We start from the raw sequence: 13,431 nt of genomic DNA, 5'->3' as shown, positions 1-13,431 counted from the left end.
GCAGAGCCATAGTGGTGGGTGACTCCACTGTCCGAGGAGCGGACAGGAGATTCTGTGGCGGCAGACAAGATGCGAGGATGGACTGTTGCCTCCCTGGTGCCAGGGTTCAGGATGTCACAAGCCGAATTCCGAACATCCTCGAGAGAGGTGAAGGTGCACGTAGGCACAAACGACATCGGGAAGAAGAGGAAGGAGGTTCTCCAACATGACTTCAGAGAGTTGGGAAGAAGACTGAAATGCCGGACTTCTAGGGTGGTTATCTCTGGATTGCTTCCAGTACCTCGTGCTCGTGAGGACAGGAACATGGAGATAGGGGATCTGAATGTGTGGCTGAGGGGCTGATGCAAGGAGCAAGGATTTAGATTTATAGACCACTGGGATCTCTTCTGGGGTAGGGGTGACCTGTACAAAAGGAACGGGTTACACCTTAACTGGAGGGGGACTGACATTCTGGCAGGCAGAATTCTGCTAGGGCTACACGTGTGGGTTTAAACTAAATAGTGGGGGGGAGGGATTGACAAATTGGGAGTATAAAGATGGAGTTGAAGGGGCAGTGGCTGCAGGAAAAATTACAAAAGATTCTCGAATTAATGGGAAGGAAAGCTCAAGAATGGACAACAGAGTAAGGTCAGGGCCAATTGCGAGCGGTTCGAGGGGGGAAGTGAATACGGAGGTCAAATTGCTGTATATGAATGTACGAAGTATAAGGAATAAAGTGGATGAGCTTGAGGCTCAGTTAGAGACTGGCAAGTATGGTGTTGTGGGAATTACTGAGACATGGCTGCAAGAGGGCCAGGGTTGGGAACTGAATATTCAAGGGTATACCTCCTATCGAAAAGACAGACAGGTGGGCAGAGGGGGTGGGGTTGCCCTGTTGGTGAGGAATGAAATTCAGTCCCTTGCAAGGGGTGACATTAAAAGAGGAGATGTGGAGTCAGTATGGGTAGAACTAAGGAATTGTAAGGGTAAAGAGACCCTAATGGGACTAATCTAAAGGCCCCCAAACAGTAGCCTGGACATAGTGCGAAAGACTATAGTGCGAAAGTTGAATCAGGAGTTAAAATTGGCATGTAGTAAAAGTAATGCTGTGGTTGATATGGGAGATTTCAACATGCAGGTAGACTGGGAAAATCAGGTTGGTACTGGATCCCAAGAAAGGGACTTTGTAGAGTGCCTTAGTGATGGATTCTTAGAACAGCTTGTATTGGAGCTTACCAGGGAGAAGGTAATTCTGGATTTAGTGTTATGTAATGAACCGGATTTGATAAAGGACCTTGAGGTTAATGAGCCATTAGGAGGCAGTGACCATAACGTGGTCAGGTTTAATCTACAATTGGAGAGGAAGAAGAGTAGATCGGAGGTGTCAGTGTTGCAGATGAATAAAGGGGACTATGGGGCCATGAGGGAAGAGCTGGCCAAAGTTGACTGGAAAGATACACTAGCAGGAATGACAGTGGAACAAAAATGGTAGGTGTTTCTAGGAATAATACAGAAGGTGCAGGATCAGTTCATTCCTAGGAGGAATAAAGATTCCAAGGGGGGAAAGGGACGACCATGGCTGACAAGGGAAATCAAGGACAGTATAAAAATTAAAGCGAAGAAGTACAATGTAGCAAAAATGAGCGGGAAGCAAGAGGATTGGGTAATGTTTAAAAAACGACAGAAGATAACCAAAAAGACTATACGGGAAGAAAAGATGAGGTACGAAGGTAAGCTAGACAAGAATATAAAGCACGATAGTAAAAGCTTCTTTAGGTATGTGAAGAGGAAAGAATTAGTTAAGACCAAAGTTGGACCCTTGAAGACCAAAAAAGGTGAATTTATTATGGGGAACAAGGAAATGGCAGATGAGTTGAACAGCTACTTTGGATCTGTCTTCACTAAGGAGGACACAAACAATCTTCCTGATATAGTAGTGGCCAGAGGATCTGGGATGACAGAGGAACTGAAGGAAATCCACATTAGACAGGAAATGGTGTTGGATAGACTGATAGGACTGAAGGCTGATAAATCCCCAGGGTCTGATGGTCTGCATCCCAGGGTACTTAAAGAAGTGGTTCTATAATCGTGGATGCATTGGTGATAATTTTCCAATGTTCTATAGACTCAGGATCAGTTCCTGTGGATTGGAGGGTAGCTAATGTTATACCACTTTTTAAGAAAGGCGGGAGAGAGAAAACAGGGAATTATAGACCAGTTAACCATCGGTGGTGGGGAAGATGCTGGAGTCAATTATAAAAGATAAGATAGCCGAACATTTGGATAGCAGTAACAGGATAGGTCCAATTCAGCATGGATTTACGAAGGGAAATCATGCTTGACTAACCTTCTGGAATTTTTTGAAGATGTAACTAGGAAAATGGACAAGGGAGAGCCAGTGGATGTTGTGTACCTGGACTTTCAGAAAGCATTTGATAAGGTCCCACATAGGAGATTACTGGGAAAAATTAGGGCACATGGTATTGGGGTAGAGTGCTGACAAAGGATATAAAATTGGATAGTTATATGGATGGGAATGGAATGGAGGGTTATGGTCTGAGCGCAGGTATAAGGGACTAGGGGAGATTATGTGTTCGGCACGGACTAGAAGGGTCGAGATGGCCTGTTTCCGTGCTGTAATTGTTATATTATATGGTTATATGGATAGAGAAGTGGTTGACAGGCAGGAAACAAAGAGTAGGGATTAACGGGTTCCTTTCAGAATGGCAGGCAGTGACTAGCGGGGTAACGCAAGGCTCGGTGCTGGGACCGCAGCTATTTACAATATACATCAATGATTTGGATGAAGGGATTCAAAGTAACATTAGCAAATTTGCAGATGACACAAAGCTGGGTGGCAGTGTGAACTGTGAGGAGGATGCTATGAGAATGCAGGATGACTTGGACAGGTTGGGGGAGTGGGCAGATGCTTGGCAGATGCATTGCAGATGAAGTTTAATGCGGATAAATGTGAGGTTATCCACTTTGGTAGAAAAAACAGGAAGGCAGATTACTATCTAAATGGCGTCAAGTTGGGAAAAGGGGAAGTAGAACGGGATCTGGGGGTGCTTGTACATCAGTCTATGAAAGTAAGCATGCAGATACAGCAGGCAGAAAAGAAAGCGAATGGCATGTTGGCCTTTATAACAAGAGGAATCGAATAAAGGATCAAAGAAGTCCTTCAGCAGGTGTAAAGAGCCCTAGTGAGACCACACCTGGAGTATTGTGTGCCGTTTTGGTCCCCTAATTTGAGGAAGGACATTCTTGCTATTTAGGGAGTGCAGCATAGGTTTACAAGGTAAAAAGGTTACACTGCACATCTCGTATGTGTATGTGACAAATAAACTTGACTTGACTTAATTCCCGGGATGGTGGGACTGTCATATGCTGAGAGAATGGAGCAGCTGGACTTGTACACTCTGAAGTTTAGAAGGATGAGAGGAGATCTCATTGAAACATATAATATTGTTAAGGGTTTGGACACGCTAGAGGCAGGAAACATGTCCCGATGTTGGGGGAGACCAGAACCAGGGGCCACAGTTTAAGAATAAGGAGTAAGCCATTTAGAACGGAGACGAGGAAACACTTTTTCTCACAGAGAGTGGTGAGTCTGTGGAATTCTCTGCCTCAGAGGGCGGTAGAGACAGGTTCTCTGGATGCTTTCAAGAGAGCTAATGGGGCTCTTAAAAAATAGCGGAGTCAGGGGATATGGGGAGAAGGCAGGAACGGGGTACTGATTGGGGATGATCAGCCATGATCACATTGATTGGCGGTGCTGGCTCGAAGGGCCGAATGGCCTACTCCTGCACCTGTTGTCTATTGTCTATTAGAAGTCTTATGTTAGATTATTAGAAGTCTAATAAGCTTGCATGTGAAAAATTATATCTTTGGACATGTTACCAAGTAGATGCAGTTGAAAATTAGAAGAGAAAAAAAAGTCCTGGAGTGGACAGGCAATACTGCAGTCGATTGTGTCAAAGGCTACAGAATGATTACAAAAAACAACAATACCCATTGACAACATGCACGCGATAGAAATAAAGAACTGCAGATGCTGGCAAATACACTAAAAGTCACAGAGTAGGTATGTTGCAAAGCCTACCTGAAGCGTCGCTGAAAATCTGTCGCTGCGGGTGTGCGCGATTTTGGCGCCGTTTAGAGGGGGCGGGTTTAAAACGCGATTTTCTCTAGGCTGTTCAAATCGAAGATGTTCAGCCTAGTTAATTATTAACGAAAAATCGCTGGAAGACCCCGTCGCAAAAGCTATTATTAGTTTTAAAGGCCTCGTATAATAGTTATAGTAGTTTAAAAATCAATTTCTAAACCCGCGACCACCAGCAACCGCAGGGTCTCATAAAGCAAACCATAGAAGGTATGCTGTATATTTTTACATTAAAAAGGGCTTCTAAAGATCCCTTTATACAAAGTTTAATATTGCGAGTAGCTCATTTTGGGCCCATTATATCCCGCAGTATTTTTCTGGCCATTTGGGGGCACAAATCTACCGCAATGTGAACGTTCTAAACCAGCGCGTTCCACAGGGACCCACTGAAAAGCTGATTTAAATGGGCATTTATTTACAGCAATTGAACACTAAATTCATTCCATTTGGTCTATAAATTAATGTAAATGAGATTTTAAAATCATGTTTTATTGTGAATTATTTGTGAATATTATTTGGACATTTAGGCTATTTAAAAATGTTAATCATTTATTAAGAAATGGATAGATGTTTAGATCTAGTAATTGAAGTCTGAAATTAGCTACAATTAGGTAACTAACTAATTATATGCTTTAATTTCAGGTCATCCAAGTAAGATTATTTTATATTTGTTTCAGAATGCTTCAATCTATGATAACTGAAAATTTCATTCAGTTCTCTTAATATTTAAGAAAGTTATGGGCTTTTGACTGTTCACGATCACAGCTTTTTTGTTATGTCCATAGAAAATCAATAGGGAACAAGATGCTCATTTCCCAGTATGAAAATGGCCATAACTTTTTAAATACTTGAGATATGAAAGTGAATAAGGTGTCAAATTAAACTTATTTTTATGCTTTATCTGATGGGATAAATTGCAGACTTGATTTTAAAATCTCAAAATTTTGTAACATTGCTACACAGAGTGCTTGAGTAACTCAGCGGGTCAGGCAGCATCTCTGGGGAACTTGGATAGGTGACGTTTCGGGTCGAGACCCTTCTTCAGCATGAACAAGCTTAATGAAAATTACCAGTCTTGGTCCTTCTTCCCCACCCTACATTGGAAAATATTTAATCGAACAGTGTATTTCAGATTTCTGGTATTTGAAAAATTATGCTTTATGAGCTTTGATTAAAATTTCATGAATACAAAACTCTCATACAGGATCAATAGTGTGTTCACTACCTACATTATGAAATCTTAATAATGTTCTTCGAATTGGCACTGCAGGTTCACTTTATGAGTAGTTAAACTTGATTAGAAAGGTAATGGACCATGTTAAGTGACCCCATGTTAGCCGAGCAGCCTGCCAACACTTACTGAAAAGATATGCTCATGCATAATGTTAACTTAAGCAAGGTACAGGACGTAACCTATAACTAAATGTGAAATTTCCAAATGAGGAGCTATTCAAATATGTATTAAAATGATTTCATAAATATCCTCATGTAATTATATGCACACTACAGATTTTTTTGGGAAAAACAATATTATTTTAGTTTTAGTATTCTTGGATAATACGAGAAACATCAGTCACTACCACCTGCATTGAAAAGGGAGCAGCAAGCGGGGAATGAATCGGAAATTAAGCAGGGAAGGAATTGAACCCAAACTGTTTCTCTGATCTCCCACTTTTAGATACAAGAAGCCACTTGTATGATTCACACAAGAGTTGATAAGGGAGACATTAGCAACAATCAGGAGAAGTAAGAGAACAAATCACATGATTAATTTAACATAAGTTCATGGAAGAAATATCCGAAAGCCATCATTACAGCCATCACCTTATGTATCATAATTACAGAGCAGTTAGCCTGACTTCGGTGGTGGGAAAGATGCTGGAGTCAATTATTAAAGAGGTAATAATGGGGCATTTAGATAGCAGTAAAAGGATTAGTCCAAGTCAGCATGGATTTATGAAAGGAAAATCATGCTTGACTAATCTTCTGGAATTTTTTGAGGATGTAACAAGTAAAATGGATGAAGGGGAGCCAGTGGATGTAGTGTATCTAGACTTTCATAAAGCCTTTGATTAGGAGACTGGAGACTAAAATTAGAGCACATGGTATTGGGGGTAGGGGGTAGGGGGTAGGGTGTTGACGTGGATAGAAAATTGGTTGGCAGACAGGAAGCAAAGAGTAGGAGTGAACGGTTCCTTCTCAGAATGGCAGGCAGTGGCGAGTGGAATGCCGCAAGGCTCGGTGTTGGGGCCGCAACTGTTTATCATATATATTAATGATTTGGAAGAGGGATTTAGGAGCAACACTAGCAAGTTTACGGATGACACAAAGCTGGGTGGCAGTGTGAACTGTGAAGAGGATGTTAGGAGGTTGCAGGGTGACCTGGACAGGTTGAGTGAGTGGGCAGATGCGTGGCAGATGCAGTATAATATAGATACATTTGAGGTTATCCACTTTGGTGGCAAAAACAAGGGGGCAGATTATTATCTCAATGGGGTTAGGTTAGGTAAGGGGGAGGTACAGCGAGACCTAGGTGTCCTTGTACACCGGTCACTGAAAGTTGGCGTGCAGGTACAGCAGGCAGTGAAGAAAGCTAATGGAATGTTGGACTTCATAACAAGAGGATTTCAGTATAGGAGTAGAGAGGTTCTTCTGCAGTTGTATAGGGCTCTGGTAATACCACATCTGGAGTATTGCATACAGTTTTGGTCTCCTAATTTGAGGAAGGACATCCTTGTGATTGAGGCAGTGCAGCGTAGGTTCACGAGATTGATCCCTGAGATGGCCGGACTGTCATATGAGGAAAGATTGAAAAGACTAGGCTTGTATTCACTGGAGTTTAGAAGGATGAGGGGGATTCTTATAGAAACATATAAAATTATAAAGGGACTGGACAAGCTAGATGCAAGAAAAATGTTCCCAATGTTGGGCGAGTCCAGAACCAGGGTTCACAGTATTAGAATAAAAGGGAGGCCATTTAAGACTGAGGTGAGAAAAAACTTTTTCACCAAGAGAGTTGTGAATTTGTGGAATTCCCTGCCACAGAGGGCAGTGGAGGCCAAATCACTGGATGGATTTAAGAGAGAGTTAGATAGAGCTCTAGGGGCTAGTGGAATCAAGGGATTATGGGGAGAAGGCAGGCACGGGTATTGATTGGGGACGATCAGCCATGATCACAATGAATGGCTCGAATGGCCTCCTCCTGCACCTATTTTCTATGTTTCTATGTTATATTTTCCCACCTTCCCCTCAGCTAAAATGGTGTAACAATTAATAAAAAACTAAACATGAAAGATAACAACATTTGCAATCAACTGAACAAAAACAACTATTTTCCTTTTGAAAGATTAAAAGGAATGTTCAGCATCTGCTTTTGACACAAGGGCCATTCAGCTGACATATCTCACTTCCTACACTAGATGGAGGCAAACCAATTAAAAATGTACATATTATGTACAAAAATTGTACATAACCGCAGAATGAAAAATAATAGAAACAAGTAATTGTTTTAGAAGTAAAAAGGTAATTATAAATAATGTAGAAAGACAGTTACATTTTTCTTTGTCCAGTAGATAAAAATAACCATTTACAGATAAAATAAGTATTCCCCAACCCCAAGAATTAAACAACCTCCAGGATGTGAAAAATGGTTCAGACAACATTGAAATGTTGGACACTGTTAAAAAAAGACATTCAAATTGTATCCTCGTCAATTATGTTGAGGAAATTTCAGAATATCCCCTGGAGAATAGTGTTTAAAGAGTTCAAATTTATTTTAAAATCGGGAAACCAGTGGGATCTGGATTTCCCAATGTACTTAAAAGTAAAATGTAAACTATGATTACAGAAGCTTGTCACACAGAAATGGGAAGGTAGAGAATAAAGTGTTAATTATATTTATTACAGCAGAGGACGTTCAAACCTAACATAAAATCACATATTTCTAACCTCTGTTTAAGATCATGCCTGAGTTACAGTATGTATATATTATGTCTGCTGTCCACCACATTCATGGAACTGTGTACTTGCATCCGTATGTCACTCTGTTCTACAACACTCTGCCACTTACTGCGCAGTTCTGCCATGGTTTGTCTTCCTAAGAAGCAACACTTCACACTTATCTGAATTAAACTCCATCTACCATTCCTCAGCCCATTGATTGAGATTCCATAGTAATCTTAGATGCCCTTCAGCACTATGCCACCAATTTTATTGTCAGCTGCAAACTTACCATCTACATTCACGTCCAAATCGTTGATATAAATAACTAGCAACAGTGGATCATAAGTCATAGTAGAATTAGGACATTCGGCCCATCAAGTCTTTCCGACATTCAATCATGGCTGATCTAAATCTCTCTCCTAACCCCATTATCCTGCCTTCTCCCCATAACCTCTGACACCCATACTAGTCAAGAATCTATCTATCTCTGCCTTAAATATATCCATTGACGACCTTCACAGCCTTCTGTGGCAAAGAATTCCACAGATTCACCAACCTCTGACTAAAGAAATTCCTCCTTAACTCCTTCCTAAAACAACGGCCTTTAATTCCGAGGCTATGACCTCTAGTCCTAGACTCTCCCACGAGTAGAAACATCCTCTCCACAACCACTCTATCCAAGCCTTTCACTATTCTGTACGTTTAAATGAGGTCCCCCCTCATTCTTCTAAACTCCAGCAAATATAGGCCCAGTGCTGTCAAACACTCATCATATCTTAACCTACTCATTCCTGGGATCATTATTGTAAACCTCCTCTGGACCCTCTCCAAAGCCAGCACATCCTTCCTCAGATATGGTGCCCAAAATTGCTCACAATATTCCAAATGCATCCTGACCATGGCGAGCATCAATCACTGTGGTACACCAATCTTACAAGCCACAAGTCTGAAAAACAACCCTTAATCACCAGCTGTCTCTTACCTTCAAGCTAATTGGCTAGCTCACTCTGGATTCCAAGTGAGCAACCTTTCAGATCAGCCTATCATATGGTACCTTGTCAAAGGCCTTTCTAAAGTCCATATAGACAATATCTACTGCATTGCCCTCATCAAACGTCATAGTCATATCTTCGATAAACTCAATCAAATCGTAAATAGACCCTTAACTGCAGCAAGCTATCAAAGGACTATCAGTATGGTCCCATGCAAAACCCAGGATGTCACAATGCCCAGTCACAGTCTGTTGATCACTCTTCCACAAGGCAACCTTCACAATCAGGTCTCGATGACCAATAGACTCGAGTGAGCACAAGGTGTAAATGCAGTCATAAGGAGAGCACTGTGAAAGGCAGATGGAGCTGATCATGATCCAGCCAGATTTACCTAGCCACACTTTCTTCTGAAACGTCTACAAGGTAATAATTATCGGGTCTCTGGTTCAAGTTTCCAAGAAACTCTCTGGTTTAAGTTGTCAAGAAACTTTCAAGAAACTTACAATAAACTCTTATCATCAAAGAATTAATATGTGGAGAAAAATGAGAGAAAAGGGAGGCCTTGGGAAAAAGTTAATCAGGATGGATATTTATAGAATCAAACAACTTCTACAGATGCGCCTTAGAAAGCATTTCATCGGGATGCATCACAGCATGGATTTGGGAATAGCTCCATCCAAGATGGCAAGAAATTGCAGAGAATTGTGGGCACAGCCCTGACAATCACACAAACCAACCTCCCTTCCATTTACTCCATTTACACATCACGCTGCCTCGGCAAGGTCACCAGTATAATCAAGGGCAAATATTTTTCATATTTCATAAATTCTCTTTTTATGCACAAGACTACAGAGAACAAATTAAGAGAGTACCTTGTATCCTGGTCCCAACTGATGTATTGCAAATATCTGTGCTGGGTTAAGTGCCTCTGTAAATACATAGACTGCTCCAAGCTGCCCACAGAATACTCTATTTGCATCTGCAGTTTCTGAAGATCCCAGAAAGCATTTGTCAAAGCTCTGCAAAGAAAACAGATATCACAATAATGGGAGTTCACGCATTTTTAGAAAACCGCGGGAATTTTTTTTTTTTAAGATTACATTCACTTTTAATTGAAAAACAAATGGATTGATTGATTGATTGATTGATTGATTGATTGATTGATTGATTGACTGACACAGCATGGAAACAAACCTGTTGGCCCACTGAGTTCATGCAAACAATCGATTACCATTTCACAATGTTTCTATGTTAACCTACTTTTGCATCCACTCCCTACAAACTCGCTGCAATTTACAAGGGCAATTGACCTACTAGCCTGCACGTGCTTGGGAGGGGGGAGGAAATCGGAGCACCTGAAGGAAACCCATGCCGTGCAAACTCCACAGACAGCATTCAATCATAAAGATTTTCCTGAAGAATAAAACATTGCATTTTATGGCTCTGAAAGAGGCTGCCCTACCCATTGTGCCACTGCTGGCTTATTAATCAATTAGTTTCCAAACCCCAGTCCATTTTCAAAGCCCAGCAAAATTATAGCCTTCAAGTATATATTTAATTTTCCTGTGAAAATCATTACATTTGAATCTGCTTCCACATGAGTTTGTGAAATGAAAACTCTCATTTTGTCTGTTTTTTTTGTTAATTATCTTAAATGGGTGATCTGATTGTTAACTCTCAAGCCAGCGGAAATTATTTGTTTTATTAATTTTAATCAAATCCCAATTGATTGGTTAGATAAGCATGACAGATAACCAAACTTTCTAATCTCTGAACGTAACTAAAAAGTCTCTACTTTATTACACTCTTGATTAATGCCCTTCGTAAGGGTAGATTCAACACTAGCAACAAACATACATATACAAATGTTGCAAAAAGATACAACAACAAAAAAATCAGGTAATTGCAAACCATCAGTGCCCACTAATGCAATTATCAAGAAAGCATATCAGCGCCTCTACTTCCTGAGAAGATTACGGAGAGTCGGTTTGTCAAGGAGGACTCTCTCTAACTTCTACAGGTACACAGTAGAGAGCATGCTGACTGGTTGCATCGTGGCTTGGAAAGGAAAAGACTACAAAAAGTAGTAAACACTGCCCAGTCCATCATCGGCTCTGACCTTCCTTCCATCGAGGGGATTTATCGCAGTCGCTGCCTCAAAAAGGCTGGCAGCATCATCAAAGACCCACACCATCCTGGCCACACACTCATCTCCCTGCTACCTTCAGGTAGAAGGTACAGGAGCCTGAAGACTGCAACGACCAGGTTCAGGAATAGCTACTTCCCCACAGCCATCAGGTTATTAAACCTGGCTCGGACAAAACTCTTATCACCCATTATCTGTTATTTACACTTTATCAGTTTATTTATTCATGTGTGTATATATTTATATAATGGTATATGGACACACTGATCTGTTTTGTAGTAAATGCCTTCTATGTTCTGTTGTGCTGAAGCAAAGCAAGAATTTCATTGTCCTATCCGGGACACATGACAATAAACTCACTTGAACTTGAACATTTAATCTTATATTACATAGTACTGCATAAAAAAGAAACATGTTTATTTGGGGTTTGGGTCAGGTTTAACATTCTAAAATTTGACTTTTAGATTCTTTTGAAATCACTACCAATTTGCAAAATGACTACTACAGGCCCAGAATTTGCAGTTGTAATGTGGAAGATACATTAGCATCCAATACTAAAACTGACAACCCACAGCAACAAAAGTACAGTTAAAGATGAAAATCCAGAAGGATGACACATTGCAATCTCGGCAAATGCAAACAGAATGGAATCAGCAAGTGGATTGTTGCAAAGTGGAATCAGCATAGCATTGTTAGTAAAACTGAAAATGCTATGCCCTGTTCAATGCTGAACCTAACAATTGTAAATTACAATTGAACTCTCTCAGCAGGATCGAAAAACTAATTTCAAGTAAGCAATCTCTCCATTCCAGAACAAAATGTTCACCGATCATTAAGCTTTTCTTAAAATAAAATCATGTTTTGATAGTTCAGATTCATATTTAGTTCCATGAGAAATTCACAAATTAAATACCGCATTATGAAAAACTAAATAATGAAACTATTGTTTTTTTTCCTTTTATGTTTGTTGTCTGTACCAACTTTTCATTCACAACCTACTTTACAAAATCATTGTTGATGCACATCACAAATCATCTCTAAGTGGCTCCATCTCACAATTCATTAAATAAAAAGGGAAATCTGTATCTCAAAGCTCAGTAATTTTTTCTTCAAGCCCAGAAGCTTGTGCTGTCCTCAGCTGCTGATCAGAAAAATCTAGGCTAAATATGAAGGGGTGGTGTTTCTTGATACTCCACTTCCAATCATTTATTCAACCCACTCTTTTCTTTTTGGGTACACAAAAAAGCTGGAGAAACTCAGCGGGTGCAGCAGCATCTTCACCCCCTCCCCGGGCACGTTCCCTTGCAACCACAAGAGATGCAACACTTGTCCCTTTACCTCCCCCCTCGACTCCATTCAAGGACCCAAGCAGTCGTTCCAGGTGCGACAGAGGTTTACCTGCATCTCCTCCAACCTCATCTATTGCATCCGCTGCTCTAGATGTCAGCAGATCTATATCGGTGAGACCAAGCGGAGGTTGGGCGATCGTTTCGCCGAACACCTCCGCTCGGTACGCAATAACCAACCTGACCTCCCGGTGGCTCAACACTTCAACTCCCCCTCCCACTCCGTATCCGACCTCTCTGTCCTGGGTCTCCTCCATGGCCAGAGCGAGCAACACCGGAAATTGGGAGGAACAGCACCTCATATTCCGCTTGGGGAGTCTGCATCCTGGGGTCATGAACATTGAATTCTCCCAATTCTGTTAGTCCTTGCTGTCTCCTCCCCTTCCTCAGCCCTCCTGCGGTCTCCTCCCATCCCCCAGCCTTCGGGCTCCTCCTCCTTTTTGCCTTTCTTCTCCCCGCCCCCCCCCCACCCCCCATCAGTCTGAAGAAGGGTTTCGGCCCGAAACGTATAATAGCCTATTTCCTTTGCTCCATAGATGCTGTTGCACCCGCTGAGTTTCTCCAGCTTTTTTGTGTACCTTCGATTTTCCAGCATCTGCAGTTCCTTCTTAAATACTTTTCTTTTTGGGTTTATTTTTAGTTTCGAGATACAGCATGGAAACAAGCTTTTCGATCACCCATTCACACTAGTTCTATGATCTCCCACTTTTTCGCCGCCCATTTCCAACGCATTAGGGGCAATTTACAGAATTTGGGGAACCCATGCAGTCACGGGGGAGAGTGCAAACGCCATATGCACTTCACCCAAGGTCCGAATCAAAACTAGGTCTGTGCTATGTGAGGCATCAGCTCTATCAGCTATGC

The 13,431-nt window shown here is 41.3% G+C and overlaps 1 protein-coding gene across 2 annotated transcripts in view; it reads right to left on the bottom strand.

Annotated features, from left to right (window-relative positions):
• The window catches only part of LOC116974453 (neurobeachin-like), a 140,608-nt gene that overhangs the window by 57,730 nt on the left and 69,447 nt on the right, over positions 1–13,431 (bottom strand). For both annotated transcript variants that reach the window (XM_033022905.1, XM_033022906.1), the window contains exon 8: positions 9,948–10,094. In XM_033022905.1, coding sequence (XP_032878796.1) covers positions 9,948–10,094 — 147 coding nt within the window. The remainder of the gene's footprint in view (positions 1–9,947; positions 10,095–13,431) is intronic.

The sequence above is a fragment of the Amblyraja radiata genome, chromosome 6, assembly GCF_010909765.2.
Source record: "Amblyraja radiata isolate CabotCenter1 chromosome 6, sAmbRad1.1.pri, whole genome shotgun sequence".
Taxonomy (NCBI): Eukaryota; Metazoa; Chordata; class Chondrichthyes; order Rajiformes; family Rajidae; genus Amblyraja; species Amblyraja radiata.
The sequence above is the reverse complement of the archived record's forward strand: the minus strand, read 5'-3'. Positions and strand labels throughout refer to the sequence as shown.